General features: G+C 51.8%; 5 protein-coding genes across 5 annotated transcripts; 2 read left to right on the forward strand and 3 right to left on the reverse strand.

The window, feature by feature from the left end:
* Positions 1 to 274: 274 nt before the first annotated feature.
* BCR38DRAFT_449440 (uncharacterized protein) lies at positions 275 to 1,045 on the forward strand. Its single transcript, XM_040861289.1, has 3 exons — positions 275 to 295; positions 448 to 568; positions 634 to 1,045. The coding sequence occupies exons 1-3, from the start codon at positions 279 to 281 to the stop codon at positions 964 to 966; spliced, it is 471 nt and encodes a 156-aa protein (XP_040710804.1). The 5' UTR covers positions 275 to 278; the 3' UTR covers positions 967 to 1,045.
* Positions 1,046 to 1,891: 846 nt separating this feature from the next.
* BCR38DRAFT_354359 (DUF726 domain protein) lies at positions 1,892 to 5,501 on the reverse strand (the record flags this gene model as incomplete). Its single annotated transcript, XM_040856876.1, has 3 exons — positions 1,892 to 3,169; positions 3,228 to 4,990; positions 5,198 to 5,501. The coding sequence occupies 3 exons, from the start codon at positions 5,499 to 5,501 to the stop codon at positions 1,892 to 1,894; spliced, it is 3,345 nt and encodes a 1,114-aa protein (XP_040710805.1).
* A 427-nt stretch (positions 5,502 to 5,928) lies between these two features.
* On the reverse strand, positions 5,929 to 7,794 carry BCR38DRAFT_85196 (Fcf1-domain-containing protein). The gene is made up of 7 exons (XM_040865695.1): positions 7,504 to 7,794; positions 7,401 to 7,437; positions 7,331 to 7,340; positions 6,940 to 7,270; positions 6,749 to 6,808; positions 6,630 to 6,649; positions 5,929 to 6,573 (listed from the first exon to the last, which is right to left on the reverse strand). Exons 1-7 carry the CDS (start codon positions 7,533 to 7,535, stop codon positions 6,155 to 6,157), a joined length of 909 nt encoding a protein of 302 aa, XP_040710806.1. The 5' UTR covers positions 7,536 to 7,794; the 3' UTR covers positions 5,929 to 6,154.
* Positions 7,795 to 8,108: 314 nt separating this feature from the next.
* Positions 8,109 to 9,373, reverse strand: BCR38DRAFT_354604 (phosphatase 2C-like domain-containing protein; the record flags this gene model as incomplete). Its single annotated transcript, XM_040856891.1, has 3 exons — positions 8,109 to 8,173; positions 8,225 to 8,880; positions 8,937 to 9,373. 3 exons carry the CDS (start codon positions 9,371 to 9,373, stop codon positions 8,109 to 8,111), a joined length of 1,158 nt encoding a protein of 385 aa, XP_040710807.1.
* Positions 9,374 to 15,369: 5,996 nt separating this feature from the next.
* BCR38DRAFT_490063 (uncharacterized protein) lies at positions 15,370 to 19,830 on the forward strand (the record flags this gene model as incomplete). Its single annotated transcript, XM_040864473.1, has 3 exons — positions 15,370 to 15,814; positions 15,881 to 16,038; positions 16,111 to 19,830. The coding sequence occupies 3 exons, from the start codon at positions 15,370 to 15,372 to the stop codon at positions 19,828 to 19,830; spliced, it is 4,323 nt and encodes a 1,440-aa protein (XP_040710808.1).
* Between the last annotated feature and the right edge of the window lie 6 nt (positions 19,831 to 19,836).

The raw sequence follows: 19,836 nt of genomic DNA on the forward strand, positions 1-19,836 counted from the left end.
GAGAAGGGATGAAATTTGCAAGCAAACCGAGAGACGTGTGGAAGAGAGAACAGGAGAGAAGGGGAGAAACGGCCTGGGGGATCTGGATAGCAAGGATGTGGGTTGGTAGTGCAATGTGCAATGTCAGCTCAGCTGAGCCTGGTCGACTTCTCGTTGGACAAGCGCCCGCTTGATCTGCGCATAGTCGTGCACCAAAACATACCGCTCATGCAGCATACAGCGCCTCCCACCAGTTGACGAACCAACACATCCCAATCCCCCATAAGAGACCCGCGAAGATGAACTACGCCGCAGCCTAGTAGTAGTGTTAGAAGAAATCATATGTGAAAACACTGGCCATTCAGTTGTACGATTGTAATGTTTGTTGCATGCTGGCGACATGGAACTCGTCGTTGCTGACAATGGAGTAGGATATGGGTACGGTGAATGTGGCAATGCGCGCCTTACCTTCATTCATCATGCCGGCTGTTCTTTATTCATCACCAACATCGTTTTCAATGATGCACCAACGTCACATCGAAACAAGGTCGTATGCCAGGGGGAGGTTCCAACAAGCGCCCCGCTGAGCCTAGATGGATGATGGATGGTGGTAAGAGCTAGTCCCACAGCATTATCTGACGAGCGATTGCTTACCTGCACGAAATATTTGCTGACAGCCCCTCACGTAGAGAAAAATCTCCTCGCCGGCACCGACGCAGCGGAAAGGTACTTGAAGCCAATATGGGCGGCAGAGACAGGGTGCATTGCCGAAAAGCGTTAAACCCACTCGATGGGCACGACCGGGGACACGCATATGCTGATTGGACTGACGAGCTGCACACAAAATGTAGCCCTAAGGAGTTCTCGATCCTTCAGGTGGGACAGCGGTTTCGTCTCGATTGTTGCGCCTTTTTGGATGGCTGCTTGGTTAAACACATACAAAACCTACGGCACATGGGTCTAGATAAATCGCTTATTGAAAAATAACTCTCGTCTCGCAAAGCCTACGGTACTTCTGGAGAGGGAAACTCGTGAGACAGCCTTACGGGCTTCAAACAGCAGAGTCTTAGGCTGCGGCTGATCACTGCCAAGGATGGGAATCTCGGGATGGTGTGGGACCCCTACTCTTAGCGCCCTTGCAGGATTCGTCTATTTTCTCCAAGCGCTGCCTTCCAAACTGGAAGCGCGAGCTTGGGGGTCTAGTGTCTTAGTACAATAAATAGCAACAGGCTGCGACCCGTTCATTGTTCGCATTCCAGGTGCCATTGAGTAGGCCGACTGACGTTCGAGGCTATTGTCAACACGGTGGGCCCTAATGATGCCAAATGAGTTCACGTATGGTAACGCGTGTTACTCATCATTGGCGCTGAGGTAAACTTTCTAAAAACAGATTTGCTCGTCGTGAGTTGTGGTCATGCGGATCGCCTTCGGCCTGTCATGATCTAAGATACTTGCGTAGTTCAAAAATAGTTCGTCAAACACCCGACCCAACTTGAGGATAAAATGTCGCTAACGTGGGCCGGCAACACGGGCCGGCAACAACGGCCAGCGGCTGAAGAGTACGCACCGTCTTTCTGCATCTTCAATTGTTGTCAGGTACTCCTATGTCTCGGCATATAGCTTGAAGCTCCCTGCCCCGTCCCCTCCCCCACCTTGCAAAAGAATGCATAGTACCCTCACCCATCCTGGGAAGTCTGGCCAATCATGCAATATTCCTCAATGCTACGACCTACAGGTTTAAACGCCATGATGCTATGGTTTCTCTTCCATGTTGTTCGTTAATCGGGGGCGATTTTTTGTGAGTTCTGAAGTCGAAGCAGGGCCCCTTTGAATGTGCACCTCCCTCAGACGCACTTCAACCGAATCCATTGAACCCAATACTAACAAGTGGTATTATAATCCTCGTCATGTATCACGCAAACGTCATCGAGATTTCTTTTTCCTTGCCAAAATCTTCATCGTCATCGCCCCATGGATCGTGTAGAGCCATAGTGGGGACCGTCTGGCTCGACTTCATTTCAGGCCGTGTGGGCGGCAAATATTGAAAATCTTTCGCTGGCGGTTCCGGCGTACGGTATGAAGTGTCGAACGTCATCTGGACATCTTCATCATGTGGTGCATATCCATACGAGGGATGGAGACTTGATTCAAACAGCCCCTGCGACGTGCTCGGCTCATATGGCATCGTACCCCGCAACGTCGTGGTCGCATCATCACTTCGCGTCACGCGTAAATTATTTCGAGGGCTGTCGTTAGAGACCAGGTCCAGCTTTATCGGCGGAAGTGTTGACTGTAGCTCTTTAACTTGCAACTCCTCGTGCTCTTGTGCAAGTTCAGCTCGCATGGCCTCCACGTCGAAAAGCACACCGTGGTTGTTGCCCAACTTGTCCTCCGTTCTCCCGTTGGAGGCGGGTAAGCCTTTATTGTCTTCGTAGACTTCCCACTCTTGACGCTGGGCTTTCTTCTTTCGGGAGAAGAAGCCCAAGGCTCCTTTCTTTTCCGGTTTGTCCTCCTTCTCCAGCTCTTTGCGAGCATCCTCAATCTCATTGATGAGTTCTCTCTGGCGTTCTCTGTGCTGCTCAGGATCTGGGTCTTCAATTTCGGCAAACTCGTCACTCTCAACGAGCCAGCCGCACTCCCTCAACAACCTTGGCATAGCTTGACGATAGTCCATATGGCCAACTACAAACTCAGTGCAATCCATGTTCTCCACGCCGGGGATCTCATCGACAGTCGCTAGCCCTGCCACCCGTCGGATTCCACCGTTGGTTAGGCGGAATAGGTAGCCCAGGATCCAATCATTTCGGTTGTACCCATTGACAAACCTGCCGGAAACAACAGTCCGGATCTTGAGAAATTCGTCCTTCTTGACGACCATGGGCGAGCCAAAAATGTAAACATTCTGGACGACCCCAAACGCACCTTTACGAGCTAGCTCCATGAGGCACGAGAAGATTACTCTGGAGCCCAGCGAATATCCCACAAGCGTGATGGGCCTGGTTCCCAAGTTCCTGTCGATTAATGAATCGGCAAGAATAAGCCCTGCTGACGTAGCGCGGTCTAATGATACAGCCCATGGGTTATCGATCAAGTACGCGAGCTTGGAAAGAACAACTGGCAACTGAAGAGCAGCCATGAGACCGATGAGAATGGTGCTGCCCAAAACTTGTTGCAATCCTTGGGTGAGGGCCTAAGGACAGTAGTCAGCGCTGAATCAAAGTATTTTATAGATCAATTGCGATTCTCACTTCTGTTGCCAAAATATTGATGGTGTCACCCATACTGGTCAACATCTCTGGTTCCCATAGGATCGAGTACATGTCCCCCATGATCGGGTCGACAGTGCTGAATGGAAGACGGACATCGTCCACTTTGCTTGTCATCCACCCCGATATGGTTACGATCAGGTTGACTCTCTTATTATTGTGCAGCGGCCGGTACTCAAATGTCTTGACCGCGCCAGTTCTCCGACCGGCAGCCTTGCCACCCATGAAACTACCAGAGGCAGCAGCGCCAGACGTGATGATAGCAGCTCCTCCAGCCCCTGCCAGGAAGGAACTCGTTCCGCCCACGCCAATGGTGGTGAAGCCTGCGGCCAGACCGGCTCCAATTAGGGGTGCCAATAGTCCCGCAGAAAGACCAATGACCAGGCCGCCTCCGACGGTGGCCAATCCCATCATGACGTATCGCCGCTTGAGTGCTAACTTCCGTCGGTTCTCCAGGTGCTCATCCTCATTCCAGTTCTCTTTCTCTGCCGCCTGCTGCATTTCTAGTGCGTCGGTCACTCGCTTCTCAAAACGACAAATGTCTATCCACGGCACTTCCAGGTGCTTGCCAACGCGCTCCAGCAGTACCCTCGACCTTGCATCGTAGATAGAATCTGCAATCAACACAAGGAACAGATCGCACAGCACCGTCCAACGGATGTCGATGTCAATTTTGTCTGTCGTGGGTAGCTGCGAAGGCGTCTTCACTTCGGGCATTTCGTCGCCATCATGGCTTTCATATGGTGGAGGTGCCGTCGCTATTTGTTTGCTGGTTGTTTTTGCGGAAATAGACGTTCGTGAAGTCGAGCTGCCAAACTGATGTGTAGCCTCGCAGTCATCGGCCATAGGATTCTTGACACGTGCATTCTGCATCAGCACGGGTGTAAGATCCTGCGGCATGACGCCGTGGGTGGCAAGCTGCTCGATCATGACCTGTTCGTCCGGGCTGATTTCCATGTGTGCATACAAGCGGACCATAATCTTCTGGGACCACATCTTCAAAGACTCGGCAGCCAGGTTGATGCTCTTTTTAGTCTTCTTGGTGTGCTCCAGCCCTTCGGCCTCCTTGGTCATTTCTTGGAGTTCCAAGCGAGTTGCACCTACATACGCAATCCTCTGACCCTCGGTCAAGAGATCCTTAGTTGCTTGTAGCTGTGACACAGCGTCGCGTTGTTCGGCATCAGGGTCATCGACCGCACTTGTACCAATCTTGTCATTGAAAAGATAGTTAGTGTTGCCGTCCATGCTGGTCTCGGATTCGGCATCATCATCAAGAACCCTAGTGTATCCTTTGCCGGCACCCCCTAGACCAGCATACCCATACGTCTCATCATCTTCGTCATTATGTTCTTTCGCTATAAGCCTGTTGTCGTCGTCGTATATATCGTACGGTGCATATGCAGGCATGGTTTGCCATTGTTCATCTTCGTCTTTCTTCTCGTCTTCTTGAGGCGCTGTCAACTGCTGGTGTGAAAACTCAGACATGACATTTGCTTTGCCTGATACAGTATTCTCCCGAGTGTGGTCCGCGGCAGAAGTGCGTTTCGCCTCATCGGCCTTCTTGCTGGCCGCGACTTCCTTCACTGACGGCCCCGATATGGCTTGCACAGAGCTGGTCGTGTCAGACCTCGGGCGCATATCTACAGCCGCTGCTGGCGGCTCCGCCGGTTTTCCGGTCGGAGACGCAGGTGCTTCGTCGTTATTCGATTGTCCTTGTGGACCTGAATCGATCGCGTTCTTCGCGTCTGTGGGTGCGGCATGTTCGGCGGTCGGCGCCATCTTTGGCGCTGCAGTTTGCTTCAAGGTGGTCTGGGAGGTCAGTTCGGGCACTGGTGTCCTCGCTGGCGTTGATGGTGCGTCCTGAAAGTCCTCGTCATCGCTGTTGCCGGCCGAAGACCCGTCCGCCTTGTCCGGCCGTGTGGGTGCTTTCAGCGTCTGTTCCATGTCTTTACTGGCGGCGACTTTCTCCGACGGGGCTTCAGCCAAAGTCTTCGAGTCATCATCTGCTTCCTTCGTTTGACCTGCTATGCCCGTCGTGTTTGTAGAGCCCTTGTGGTTGGCCGCGTCCGGAGTTGGACTGACGTATTCCCTAATTGGCAAGCCGAAGTCGTCGAATTCCTGCACTGCTGCTACCGCCGCCATTGGAGTATTCTGCTTCGCATATGTGCCGTCTGCTTCGCTCGTTGTATTTGTATCATTCGTATTGTCCTTGTTGATTGGGGGCGGTGGCGGCTCCTTGTCATCGGGTTCGCGCATTGTTCGAGGTTCACGAGAGTTGACACCCTTTATGGGACAAGGAATCCAGGGGTCTCAAGCAATGGAAATAACAGTAAGCTAAAGTCGGGGCCGAAGCAAGCAACCTGAAGTAGCAGCTCGATACCTGCTATGACCGACAGGTCGTGACAACATTGAATAGCACTTGAAGCCAACAGGTTCGAAAACTCCAGCACAGCCTCAGTGGATTGTTTCGTGCTGTGCTGTGGTAATCAAGATGGAGATCACGGAGTTTTCCTGGTTGGGCGAAGTGGTCGAGTTCCGGTGAGGCGGTCCAGCACTCCAGTAGAGGTTGCAGGGGGCATTCGTGGACACAGCGTCGTGTGACCGCTAGTAAAGCCGCAGACAACCTAACCCCACCCACCACTTGCACCTTGAACTCAGAGTATTGCTGTTGTTTTGTCTCATTGTGCGACTTGGGAATCGAGCAATCGATACTCTCATTTCATACAAAATAAAACAACTGATCGACTGTTCGTACAGGTGATATCTCATTTTTCAGCTAAATTAATCATGTGAACCAGCCCCGACATCAGACATCAGCAACCAAGGCCAAAAGCCCCCTTGCCCCCCTTACCCCCCATACCGTTTATTATGATGTCAGCTCTCCAAATCCTCATTGTCCCTCTTCCTTGTCAAGCCTCCACCTCTACCCCAGCCTCTGGCTGTGGCGCCGCCTTAGATTTGGCTATGGCGACAGTCTCACCATCTGCAGCAGTGGATTTGTGCTTCCTTTTACGCTTTCGTTTCGGCCCCTCCGCCAGTTCACTACCCTCCAAAGGTTTTGGTATCGAGGATTTAGGACCTTGAACCTGGTTAACCGTCTTGGTTTTCTTGGGCTTCTTTACAGCCAGCGGGTTTGGTCCCTTTGCGCGCGAGAGCTTTGCCTTCTGCTCGGTCTCACGGCTACTCTTATTTTGTTCATTCCTCTTCTGTCCTCCGTCACTATTGTCGTCGTCGTCGTCGTCGTCGTCGCGCTTCCTCTTCCCCACGGGCTTCTTGATCTCCGCTCGTAGCTTGCCTCTTTCTTCTTTCGATCGCTCGTTGACACTCCCTACGATGCCATTAGTCAAGTGCACCGCCGAGCCTGTCGCATAATGCAGCACTAACCTGATGCCATTGGCTCCATTCTATGTAATTGTTAGCTATCGCAATATGTATGGTTCGGGCAATTGGAAACCCAAGGCCATAGCGTGTAGGGTGCATCAATGGCTCAATATTTGGCTTACATCATGACACTTCGTGTTATGTAGATCAGCGGAACACCAAGAATCCGTCGCATGTGTGCTCTATTCGGTATTTTGGAGTCAGTAAGCAATCACTTAGGGTGGTTTTGGGGGGCAGTCGGGAGCAACGATAGACTCGGGAGTAAGAAACATGCTCTACAAACTATCCCAAACGTAAATTGCCGTATACTCACCTAATTTCAAGCTCGTTGGATGCAACGACGTAGTGAAATTTATTCACGCCATTATCCTTCGGATCGACCACTGAGCTCAGGCATTCAAGCCCGCTGAGCGGCTCAGGGTACTGGTCGGGATGGTGTCCGCAGCGTCTTCTTTCAAACAACTTGCCCAACTCGATTGCCGAGTCCACACCCGCCTCACCCTTGCGGCCGTAAAGCTGTCTGATGCAGCACTGCGTGATGAGGGGCTTCACCTGTCCATGTAACGTCTGCTCCAGTCTCTTAACCAGTTCTATCTTATGTCTGGAAGCATCCAGGAGGAGTTCGGCATCGATAAGGACCTGGTCTTTCTCGTCGAGCGTGGTCAGCGAGAGTAGGCGCGATTATCGCGTTCGGGTATACAAACAGGGTTCTCTCTGCAGTACCTTGTCAGCAATGCTTGTTACATGAATAGAAACTCTTTAAATGAGACTTACGAAGCCAAAGGATATGGAGAAGCGCTCCATGAGCTTCCTGAATTGACTGGTCAGCGAACTATGCCCGCCGCGAGTTATTGGCGCCAAACCTTCCATGACTTACCTATAGAGCTTGCTTCTCTTAGCTCGAGGCATTTCGTATCAGGCTTGGGTTCCAGATCGATCCGTGAATCAGAGAATCGCGATATCGCGCCAGGTGGTTGACTCAGTTTGGGTACCCGACGATATGCACCTAGATTTTTGGATCTGGAATGAGGTCGCAGAAAGTTCAAAAAGTTCAGGAACGATAAGCCGATAAGCCTTCAGATCTTATTGCAATGCAAGTGCGCGTAGCAATACCCCACTTTATCTGGTTAATAAAACGGAGTGTCGGTTCCCAGTATCCGTAAGAATTTTATATGGATAGGTCAAATACCAAGGTATGTAAGTAATTAGTTGAGTTTCTAACACCGTCCGGTGCAACAAGCCTACTATACCGGACCCCATGTGCCAAGGCACGGGGCCTGGAGACACGTCTCATCGGTTGCTTATCTTCTTCCAAGTTGCCAATCAAACAAACGCTATTTCACCCAGGTGTTGTGCGCGTTGTAGATAAAACCAATGCGACAATACTTAACAGAATCTACAGTCGTACGTCAGCATATTTGATTAATCGAGCCAGCATTTACCGACCAACTTGTTGCTATTTACGTCGCCATAATATCCCTGTTAAGAACAATCCGTGTTTCGACGACAGACTAACGCAGCTACAACGCTGATATCATCAAGCTTGCCTGCAATGGTGTTAGACTGGAGCGAATTAGTTTATCACATTTTAAACTCACCCCCTTCGCTGGCAAGGCCTTCGTCAATAGCATGCTCCATGAATGGGCTTTCCGCAAATGGATCCAAGGCAATGCATTGAGCTGCACTCTTGAGTCGTCCAGCTACGAATTCCATACTCCCAAGTTGCCGCCCATCACCGCGGCTCTCCCATTTCTCGATACTAGTAGTCACATTCTCCACGATCTCGTGTTCCCAGAGATTGTCGATGACACCGTCCGACATGGCCAGTACCACATCACCTTCTTTAAGCTCCACAATGTCGACCACCGCATTCTGCGAGGGGGTATCCGGACTATTCGTCCCTAGTTGTCGAGGACAATCAAACCAATGCCATTGCTCTTTTGATTTGTATACCATTTCCCGACCCTTGGGCCGCACGACCATGATTTGTGAATCGCCAAGGTTCGTCACATACAGCAATGGTGTTGCGGAGTTGGGCAAACGAGCGTCGCCCTTGTAGTATAACTGCGCACCAGCTGCCGTGGTGGTCCCCTGGCAGTCATTGGGCGCCGAGGTAGCTTCTAGGGTGCGTTCGTAAGCTAATTGTAAGCATTGCACCGGATCCGGCTCGTATGACGTGTCTGGTAATCGCGGCTTAGCTATGCCGTCCTGTATTGCCGCAACCCAGAAGTGTAATATCAATCTCGACCAAAGACTGGATGTAAGTGTTAGCACACGAAGTATGACGCCGCTCCAAGATTCGCCAAATACCCCGCATGTCCTCTCGGCCGCATCGACCAGGCGCCCACGCCGTCGTTGACACAGACGAAATAATCGCTGGTGTAAACCGCATCATCTCCGTTGGTCATACCCCTTATGAGTTCTCCATTGACAAGGGCGCGCCTATTCCTGCTTTGGTGGTGCGTGCTGAGCGGATCACTGAACGATCCGGACGGTGGACTTAAAAATGGCGGCGGAAACGGTCTCGGGGCTCTCTTTGCGAAGAGCCCGTAGCCGGTCTCGAAGCGGAACGGCAAGCACGGGGAAGAGTCTGGAATGGAAGGGGACACGCTGCCTGGCGCAGCATTCGCTAAGGTGTATCGGTTGAGCTGCTGGATGCGCCATCGCGTCCGATGCGAAAATAGAATCCGGCGCAATGGACGTTTGGGCGTAGTGGACGCTAGAAGAGGGGTGGGTAATATCCTCATCCCCGCGACGGGACGCGACCAGGCCTAGACAGACCTCAAAGCCGCAGGAAGGACTGCCACCAGGTATAGTAAGTGAGGAATCGATATACCGGTAGATATTGCGCTGTGTTGTAAGATGCTTCGGACGATCCCACATGGTCTCGGAGTTCCGATAAGCTCTTAGCTCTTGGAGCTTATCGGTGTCTGCAAGTGGCATAAGTTGCGTTCCCAAGTCTTGTTAGCCTTATTGACGGATGCAGAATCACACGTGACGGACGGATCGCAGGAGTTCCAACTACGTGGAGATTGGGACGGACTCATTTGGCGACGTTGCGACCGATATGACGTCATATTTGGACTTCAAACCACCATTACAAAGTCTCTTTTCGGGTGAGCAGGACAGAGACTATCGCATGATTCGCTAATGTTTTGTGGCCTCAATGAGTAAAGTTGTGGTGTTGTGAGACTTCTATAGTATACTTCATGTAAAACGCCGATAGCTCGGACTGTTCCACTGTGTAGATAGTATGTAGTCAATGTTTGTCAGTATACTTTCAATTAGTATGCTTTCAATATTTCCAAGATTATATAACGTAGTCCACGGTCCAATTGCACACTTCGGCAGATTTTCGTACGCTACCACTTTGACCTGCCGTTTTTCACCACATAACTATGGTTGGTTCTTAGAATGAAAGTGATATGATTCTAGCATTACATGCGCTTCAATCTGATCCAAAATTAAGTGTACGTCGCGCTGGTCAGATCTATAACGTACCTTTTAGAACCCTTGCGTATCGATGCGACGGTAAAACCGCTCGAGCGATTACGCGATCGCTAACGCAAAATTTGACTCCTTCCGAAGAAGAGGCAATCGTATGACATATAACCGACCTAGATTCGCGAGCATTTCCTCCCCGATTGAGTGGTGTTGAAGATATGGCCAACCGATTACTTCGAAGTCGCGACGCGGGACGCGTCGGCGTCAACTGGGCCTCGAGCTTCGTAAGACGACAACCAGACCTCCGGACGCGTTTAAATCGAAGGATCGACTATCAGAGAGTCCTCTGCGAAGATCCCGACGCGTATCGCGCGTGGTTTGACCTAGTACGGAATACAATTGCGAAATACGCGATCTAGGAGGAGGATATCTACAACTTCGTCGAGACCGGTTTTGTGATAGGCCAAATCTCGTCCGAAATGGTCGTGACGACTTCTGATCGGCGCGGAAGGCCTAGAGCAGCCCAGCAAGGAAATCGGGAATGAGTTACAGTTATTCAAGGCGTTGGGTCGTCCGGTTATGCACTCCCTCCGTACATCATTTTCGCCGGCAAAACCCACCTCTCGTCATGGTACAAAAACAGCCCATTACCGCCTGATTGGGTTATCGCAGTTACTAAAAATAGCTGGACTACGAACGAGAGAGGCGAGGATTAGATAAAACACTTCGATCATCACACCAAGTCTCGTACGAAAGATACTCATCGCCTATTGATCCTCGACGGTCACGAAAGCCATCACTCGACCGATTTCGAGGTATATTGCAAAGCTAACAATATCGTCACGCTTTGTATGCCTCCTTATTCGTCGCACAAGCTCCAGCCTCTTGATGTTGGTTGTTTTCGCGGGTTAAAAAGAGCGTACGGAAAAGAAATCGAAGATCTCATGTGAGCACATATAAGTCATATCTCGAAAGAAGACTTTTTACCGGCGTTTTTAAACGCGTACAACGCAACTTTCACGGTTTCAAATATCCAAGGAGGTTTCCGAGGGGTAGGAATAGTTCCGTACGATGCAGATTATGTCATATCACAGCTCGATGTGAAATTACATACGCCAACACCTCCGGGTAGCTCGGCTGGTCTCCCCGTCCCTTGGGAATCAAAGACTCCGAACAACCTAACCGAAGCCTAATCACAAACCGATTATGTGAAAAATAGGATTGTACGACATTAAAATAGCTCACCAACGTCAACTTTTGCTGGAATAGATCAGATTGCGCGAGGTACAACGAAGGTTATGCATCGGCTTGCCCTTTTAGAAGGCGAGGTCGAATGACTTCGAAAGGCAAATGAGACCTTAAGTCGACGTCGCCGTGCGAAGAAAAAACAGCTACAGAGTGGAGGGTCACTTCGTATACAAGCTGGACAGGACCTACAGTCTCAACGAGAGGTTGATGGGCAGTTACATGACGAATTTCGTCAAATTGGTGGTCGTACGAGGCGGCGAATTGCGCGTGTACGGCGCTGTAGAATTTGCGGCGAGCCCGGACATAATGCGCGCACTTGTGGAAATGATGTAGAGACGTCTGAAGATAACGATTCTGAGTAGTTTCAATTGATGATAGGCGTTGTGGTTTAATTAACTTATACATTGTCGTATAAGGTCTGCTAAAGTGTGCAATTGGACCGTGGACTACGTTACATGTTGCATTTCTTTATGGATTCAAGTTTGGATCCAGGACCGAAATAGATGTTGTGGAGTAGTTATTGCACAACTTGCGCACCTTGAAAAAAGATTTCAGAATCGCCAGACGGTGTACCACTATTCAGCTTTGTCAACAGCTTGACACTACGCAAGTAGACATGCTTATACTTTCCACAACCATGTCAGACATTGCCGATTCAAAATCATTGTGATGCGGGAGTACAAATGCGTCATCATTCTCAGCCGCAACTATTATGGTAAGCACGACATAATTTCTCGTATTTACTGCATCAGTAAGCCCCTTAGTGGGTGGTATTGCCATGAACAGTGCAAGCTCTGATGCATACTCAGAAGATCACCTTACTATCAGCACCATCCAAATGAGAATGCACACATGTCGGCAGACAGCCAAATCCTGATATTGCGAACTGGTGCATTTCTGCCGCATAGCAGTGAACACAATGTGATCGGTGAACAGCGGTGCCGGGTAGTGGTCTGGATCGGCTTGGCGTCTTTATCCGAGTTAGCGTGAGACAGTTAATCCCACCATGACAATGACATAGGAAGACTCAAGAGGCTGGAGGGCAGTGAGGGGGAGAATCGTTCAATAATTGCAAACCATTGTAAAGACTATTTGAATCCACCTGGCAAGATTGGCAGGGAGTGCGGGTCGTTGGGACCAAGTAACGCTTGAGAATGCCGTAAGTGGTAAAGGTGAATGGACATGCACTTTAAGGAAACACGCGTCTTGTAGGCGCAGCTTCAGCATGTCTCCCCCAATCGATGCCTTACTTGGCCGAAGTCTCGGGTCTTTCGGCAGCTTGGGTATTATTGTTCTGACATAGTCTCCTGAGTCGTGGAATCCTCACTGCACATGCCGGGTGGGGCCGTAGACCTTTTTTTGCAATTTTGCAGATTCAAAGCAGACGACAGGACCTAGAGACTCGTGAAATGTTAGAATGCGTATATAAACTGTTGTTGTCATTTACATGCTTTAGACGGCCTCTTTGCCAGCTTGCATAAAACAAAACATGTCTTTATGGTGCGGTTATGATTGGACGCGGCAGGCTTGGGCATTCTCGTCAACCCCAATACCGAGGACCGGTCCTTGGCATCGGAGTAGAGACGACTGGCCCATGGGTTCGATAATGGGGATAGGATGCACGAGCAGAATATTCCCAGCCCCTTCCGCAGGCCCAGTGCTTCAGCTGAGAGTCGACCTGCGAAGGACAAAGTACTCCGTTTCGTATAGTGGAATATTACCCAGTGGTCGGCGCAATGGTCCTCACAATGAGGCTGGTCAGCTGGCCCGTCGCATCCGGGCGGCTTCGTAGCCAATAGCTCCAACAGAGCAGGGGTCCGCGCACATACTTGGCCTGACGTTGAACGGGGTTTGGTGCCATGTCAAGGAGTAATAGTCAACGACAAACAAGCCGGCGTCAGCAGTGGAAGGTGTACAATTGCTAGAGTGGCAGATACGATTCGTCATGACTAGTACTGGAATCCTGCCACGTTCAAAGAAAACGACGGCTGTAAGGAGTAGTAAATGATCTACTAAGAGTACGTCGTAGCGCCCCAGCAAAAGCTTGTTGTCCTCAGGAGGAACCAAAAACGACTTCGAGAACAAGTTGCCGTTGCAGGGCGCCGGCAGGCGTGATTTATCGTCACATCCTTGCCTCCAACGTCCAAAAGTTTCCAAGCTTGGAAACGAACACGCGTGTTCATGTATTTATTTGCTCGTGTCTACTTCGTACTCAACTAGTTGAATACATCAAAAGATACCTCGCTGTGCATGCTGAGTTGCCAAGCAGATACCTCGTATTCAATCAACTCTTCGTCCCTTAGGTCAGTACATGGTAAAAAAGATCGGTAGGTTGCAATGTCAGCAGATGATGGTACTCGCAACCAAAGGGAATTGGGAAACGCCACCGCTACTTACAGCATTACCAGCCTTAGGATTTACCAACGGAAGATCCTCAACTAGTGCTGCATCTTGAGGGTCACGCCTTCTGGGCTGTTGGCTGTTGTGTGGAGTTCCAAAGTTCCAAGCTCCCGTGAGAATAATAACTTGAATGCTCATCACCCAAGACCAAATAGCGTCATACAACCGCCTCCCATCTGTACAAGGGAGCTTGCCTACTCAGCTAGCTGGTTGAGTTTTTCGATTTCCGTCTTATATCTGAAATCATCCCATCGTCTCCTCGGGCCGCCGCCAAAGATTCGTGGTTCTTTGCTCTCGAGCTCTATCTGCCAACCACTTCCAGCTCAAGTGCTTGGCTTCACCTGGGAGCACCCTCTGACAAAACTCTACAAGGCCGGAATATCACGAGTCATCCGACGCTGCCGCACCTTGGGCATCCTGAGACGACGAGGAACAATATTGAGCAAAAGGCCTTTGCAACGCACTGCTTCTGCAAACCCCTTGTCCCTTACTCGCGCACGCCCGCCTATTTAAGCACGCAGAGCCAGCAACGAACGGTTTGGAACCTGGATCCGACGTTGGATCTGCCAAATCTGGAGTTGTCGTGGAGTTCCAGCCTAGTCTCAGACGCAACGACATCGAACCACGAACGCAGATAGGCGGTAATAACCTTGTCGCAGCTTCGAATCCACAAACCGCAGTACCCTTACTACGTACCTACTGCGATTATTATTGAGCTACAAAACCCGCGCGGTCTCCCTCCAGTCCAGTCCTTGCGCGCACTCAATTTTTTTTCGGTTTTTGTCTCATTCCGGTCGATTCTTTCGCTCGCTTGGTGGGATTTCCGTTTCGACCACGGACAGTCTAGTGGGCTTCTTCATTCCATGTTCTGACCGAGCGGCCGACCGTCGTCCATTCAGCAGAACTCAAAAAAACCCCCGAGAAACGGCAACAAACGCACCCAGCCCAAGGAGTCCAAGAAGCGCAGACCAGCGAGGGAGTTTGGCATCGTGTCTGTGGGCCCCTGGGCTTCACCGCGCAGCGCAATTAAAATAAGCAGGCGTCATTGTCTAATCTGCTGGACAAAATGGGTCGAAATCGCGGTTCGTACAAGCTCCTTCAAATCACCCCTCCCTGCCTGTCCGCCTATCCCAACCTCTAGTGATCTCTCTTTGCGTTTTGCGAGCATTGCGCAATCTGCCTGTCTCCCCGTCTCGAATTATATTTGTAGCACCTTGCATTTGCATGTTACAGTGCACAAGGTCTGTCTCAGCAACAAGAAAAGCAGAGCTAAGCAGCACTTGGCGACCAGCAGAAAGCCCGTTCTACGCAGTAGCTACTGCCAAGTAACAACAGGCCAGCACGATCTGCGCTGCCACGGCATCTCAGCCGAGTTGGGCAAGGCAAACTGTTGTTCGGTTGGCAAGTTGGGTTGCTTGATTGCTGCTTATTTGACTTATTTGTCCTTGCATGTGGCACCCGTCATAGTGTACCCTTAGGCGCATAACGTTAGCTGGCGCATGAGACAGTGTTCGGGCGCTTCTGGGCCTCCATTTGCACTTCGCATTTCGCATTTCGCATTTCCCATTTCCCTAGCTCCCTCCGCCGCCAAGCAATAATAACATGCGTGCATTATGCTAATCAGCTGTCTGATCCTAAAGTGCTCTCCTTCATGTCCCAGCTTTCTGGACACAATCCTCGAGATTCTTTTGTAGCGTCGCCTATCTCAACCGCGCCTCTGAACGAGCCCTTTGGCAAACCAGAATTCACTTCTCAACCCCGTCACAACCACTCCGACTCAGCACCATATGATACCCCACCGCCGAATTACATACACGAGCCTTCCACCCCCGTCCCTTCATCTCCCGTCCGACCCGACCATGACAGCTCACCCGTAGCAGACTCGCCCGCTTCTATCACATATCGCACCCGCACGCGCACACGTAGTAGAAGTAATTCAAGACCACTGTCTATGGTGCAGTCCTACCAGCCGCCTCTCATGGACATCAACGAGGACACCATCCCGGAGCTGCAGCCCATCTTCACCTTCCTCAATAGCCATGCCAACAAATTGTACCAAGAAGGCTATTTCCTGAAGCTGGATGACCAGAATGCTCGTACGTCAATCTATTCGTCCCCGTCCGATTGGTCTTTTCGCATGTACATTCGCTGATGAGTCGCAGAGGGCCGTGCAAATGCCGACCGAACCTGGACCGAATGTTTTGCACAGCTTGTAGGCACAGTATTGTCCCTATGGGACGCCGCCGAGCTGGATGCCGCTGGTGAGGGTGGAGAGGTTCTGCCCAAGTTTGTAAATCTGACAGATGCGTCGATTAAAATGGTATGCATCCCGTACACTACCAAGCTTTCATGGGTCAATTAGCACGCACACAAGACTGACAAGGAAATACAGATAGAGTCATTGCCAACGCGATCCAACGAGGAGCAGTCTCTGCAGAACATCCTAAGCATCTCTACAGCTGGAAGAAACCGATATCTTCTGCATTTCAACTCAAAACACTCGCTTATTCAATGGACGGCCGGTATTAGACTCGCCATGTTTGAGCATTCAACCCTCCAAGAGGCCTACACAGGAGCCCTGATTGCTGGAAAGGGGAAGACGCTAAACAGTATTGGTGTAATCATGGAACGCTCACGTACCAAGGTCGAAGAGTGGGTAAGAGTGCGCTTTGGTGCAGGCGTGCCCTGGAGACGGTGTTGGTGTGTCATCTCACCTCCAGATGATAAAGAGTACCAAAAACTACAGAAAGATCTTCGGAAGAAGTCTCCGTATGACCGCTCACATCCGCCCATCCTCAAGGGCGATATCAAGTTCTACGATACTCGGAAGGAGGGAAAGAAGCAGAGGAAGGCAAAGCCCATTGCCACCATTACGGATGCTTACTCGGCGTATGCGCTGTACCCGCAGGCGAAGTCACTGATCGACGCGTCCACCCTGATCAAACTCGAAGGCAACATCTTGATTCACTCTGACCCGCCCTCTTCCACCGAAGGCTTCGTCTTCATCATGCCTGAAGTGCCTCCGGCTGTCACTGGCTTCGAGATGATGCTCAGATACCTTTTTCCTACCTGGGACACGTTTGGGCTCTACGGTCGTCCTGGCAGACTGGTCGCAAGCACCATCGACCCGCGTTCTCTGATGTTTGCGATGCCCAAGCACAAACGCTACGGCTATCTTGAGATATTAGATGTTACTAGCCTGATCTTATCCGACGACAATGCAAGTTGGACTGAGAGGGAATGGAGAAAACGCTTGAAGGACCTAACTGGCCAGCGTATGACAGCCATGGATTTAGGTGCCGACAGCATTACAAACAGATCGAGGTCGAATAGCCAAAACAAGCGGTTGAGCTTTGGACCGGCTGCTGGAGGTATTGGAAAGCCTCGTGTTGGCTTTGCTGACGGTGGACCCGGCTCGGTGCGCTCGTCACGGTCTATGTCTTTAACTCAACGTGCTCCGCCAAGGACGGATTCAGCCCCACCTGAACATCACAGGGAGCGTGCAGCCACCGTTGTGGCAGGCAGTATGAAGTCAAGTCATACTAGGAATGCATCCGATTCGAACTTGGCAAGCGGCCCCCCCCCTCCGCTCCGCTACGACAGCCCTTTGGGTGATGGCGCTGTGCCAGGGCGACCCAACCCAGCTCGTGCGTTTGTCAACGATCTCGCATCGACGCCAGAACGTATGAGCTCAGATGAGGAACGCGACCCGCCGCCAATTCAAGACATGGGCAGAAACCTTGAAACTCCAGAGCCTGTGTCTCAACCACCAGCATTTTCTCACGCCCCGGGCCACAAACCCCAACAGCGACCGTATCACTCTCCTGAGATGCGCCGCGCTAACAGCAGGATGTCCAGCACCACGCTCGCTCAGCTTGCTCAAGCTGGAGGCGTCGTGGAGGTTGGCCAGCAGAACGGATGGGCCAATGAGGGCAAAGGAAACAACGAAGAGCAAGGCCCGAGTCCAGTTCTCGAATTGAAAACCGACCAACGTGGTCCCCCTTCGGTACATGCTCACGCCACCAACAACATTGGAGGGATAACTGCTAATACCGGCTCTGGTGAAGTTCTAAAGGACGACAACCCCCGCTCTCCTGGCTTGCCTCTTCCGCCGCTCAACACGCAACGTTCGAAATCACCCCTCAACCAGCAGAAGGCTCCTGCGAGCCCCGCAGGTCCCTGGGGTCCAAGCCCAGGTCTAAGTCGATCAGGGACCGAAGACGTGCGAAACCCAACCTTTGGCCCTGGAGCGGGTCCCGGGCCGAATAGCAGACCCGGTACAGCAGGAGGGCATCCGCTGAGCAATATGCCAGCGCCCCAACGAGGACTTTCCAAAGCGTCACCCCAAGGCAGACCACCGCCGACGGGCAACGTAGGCCCTCTACCGAGAGTCGGTCCTCCGACCAGTCCACCACCAGCAAACCCGTATAAAGGGTACCAGCACGGACAGCCGGGTGCTGGTGGCCGCGGCCGGCCGACAACTCCTGGCGATAATGGCCCTCTTCACCAGCATACCACCTCTCCGCCTATCTATAGAAAGCCCTTGCCGCTTCGAACCGATAGCCTGCGAAGCCGTGAAGGTGTAGGATTCGATGACGTCCCCCCTCGATCTCCAGCGCCATCAAATCATAGCAATGGCAGCTTCACACGCGCCCACGGAATCGATCCTAACGTGTTAGCCCAAGTACACACTCAAAACTCCAGTGGTAGAGGCACACCACAGCCACAGCAGGAGCAAGGATATGTTCGGGCCCAACGTGCAGATACTATGCGAAGTAACGCAAGCAGTAACTACCCGGAATCGACCGACAGCCCAGATTACGCTAGTACCAGGCCGTCGACAGATACCGCTCGGTCGGTTGAAAGACCGAGAGCTGGCGTGCTGCGGACGGTGGGTGACGAGAGCCAAGGTCAGGTGAACAAAAAGCCCTCTTTTGACATCCCGAGTGTCGATTTTGGACCCACGTTTAACTACGGAGCAAACCAGTTAAAAGACAAGCCCCCTATACCTGCTCTGTCTCCCATGCGGTCATTCTCACAAGGCCCTCGGTCCTTCTCCCCCAAACCACCACCTCCAAGCAAATCTCCCCAGCCCCCGCCACCGCCACGTAAGTCGCCTGTGATCATGAATCACATCCGTTCAGAATCCGATGACAACACTGCGCGGAGGAGCGTTGTTTGGCAGCCAGGAACGGCCACTGGGTTAAGCAATAGTCCAGGCCAAGCTATCACGGCCGAGCAATTCGTTCAACAGCGAGCCGCTGCCGCGGCCACACCACTCTATGCACACCAGCGTCAAAGTTCAGGCAATACGCTTGGCGGCTGGCGTTCTGCAACGCCGACGCCTCCTCTTGGGGTGCATTCCCGTAGTAATTCACAGGATATGCTTCAGCGGCCCGGCTCTCGAGGTGCGGCTGCGGTATTGGACCCTATCCAACGACCTAGTTCTCGAGGAGCAGGCGCGGTGCTTGGAGGTCAAGGTCATGGCGGGGATGCCAACTTGTCGGCTCGAGAGCAAGAGCACGTAGCACGAATGACAGGCACACCGTTGATCAGTATGGCCGGCAACAAGAATGCACCTCAGACCGGTAGTGGCCTTGTCGGAGCGATCGCTGCTAGAGAACAGGAGAGGCAACAGATGAAGCAGGGTTACAGTAGCCAGGCCGCGCAGTACGCCATCAACCAGCGACAGCAGCAGCAGGCTTTTCAGAACTACCAGCAACAGCCCGTTGCACCCCCTCCTGCAGGAATGTATTCCAACCTGGCGGGACGTACTATGGCGGGTGGCCCTCAGTCTCCAGGCATCTTGATGGGAGGTCAGCAATCCCCCGGTCTGATGATGGGCGGCCAACAAATACCCGGACCGCATGGCTATGGGGTTTCTCAGAACTTTATCAACCCTGGTGCTCAAGCTTATGCTCAAGGTGGTGGTTGGACTAGCCCGGGGGGTCCACACCACCACCGTTCACCTCAACAGGGAAACTTTAGCCCGGTATTCATGCCGCAACAAGGCCAATTCACATCCCAACTTGGATCTGGCGCTCAAAGTCCGCGACCCGGACAGCAGCCACAAGGACGCGGTTACCCTTTTTACCACGGGCAAGCCTTCTAAGACATG

The sequence above is a fragment of the Pseudomassariella vexata genome, assembly GCF_002105095.1.
Source record: "Pseudomassariella vexata strain CBS 129021 chromosome Unknown BCR38scaffold_19, whole genome shotgun sequence".
Classification (NCBI taxonomy): domain Eukaryota; kingdom Fungi; phylum Ascomycota; class Sordariomycetes; order Amphisphaeriales; family Pseudomassariaceae; genus Pseudomassariella; species Pseudomassariella vexata.

What these genes read in the sequence shown, in the direction of transcription:
- BCR38DRAFT_449440 (XM_040861289.1), top strand. An exon ending in CAACAAGCGCCCCGCTGAGC is followed by an intron (nt 569 to 633) that starts CTAGATGGATGA and finishes GCGATTGCTTAC; the next exon opens with CTGCACGAAATATTTGCTGA.
- BCR38DRAFT_85196 (XM_040865695.1), bottom strand. Translation starts at nt 7,535, where the DNA reads ATGCCTCGAGCTAAGAGAAGCAAGCTCTATAG. An exon ending in AAGAGAAGCAAGCTCTATAG is followed by an intron (nt 7,438 to 7,503) that starts GTAAGTCATGGA and finishes CAGTCAATTCAG; the next exon opens with GAAGCTCATGGAGCGCTTCT. An exon ending in TCCAACGAGCTTGAAATTAG is followed by an intron (nt 6,809 to 6,939) that starts GTGAGTATACGG and finishes AATACCGAATAG; the next exon opens with AGCACACATGCGACGGATTC.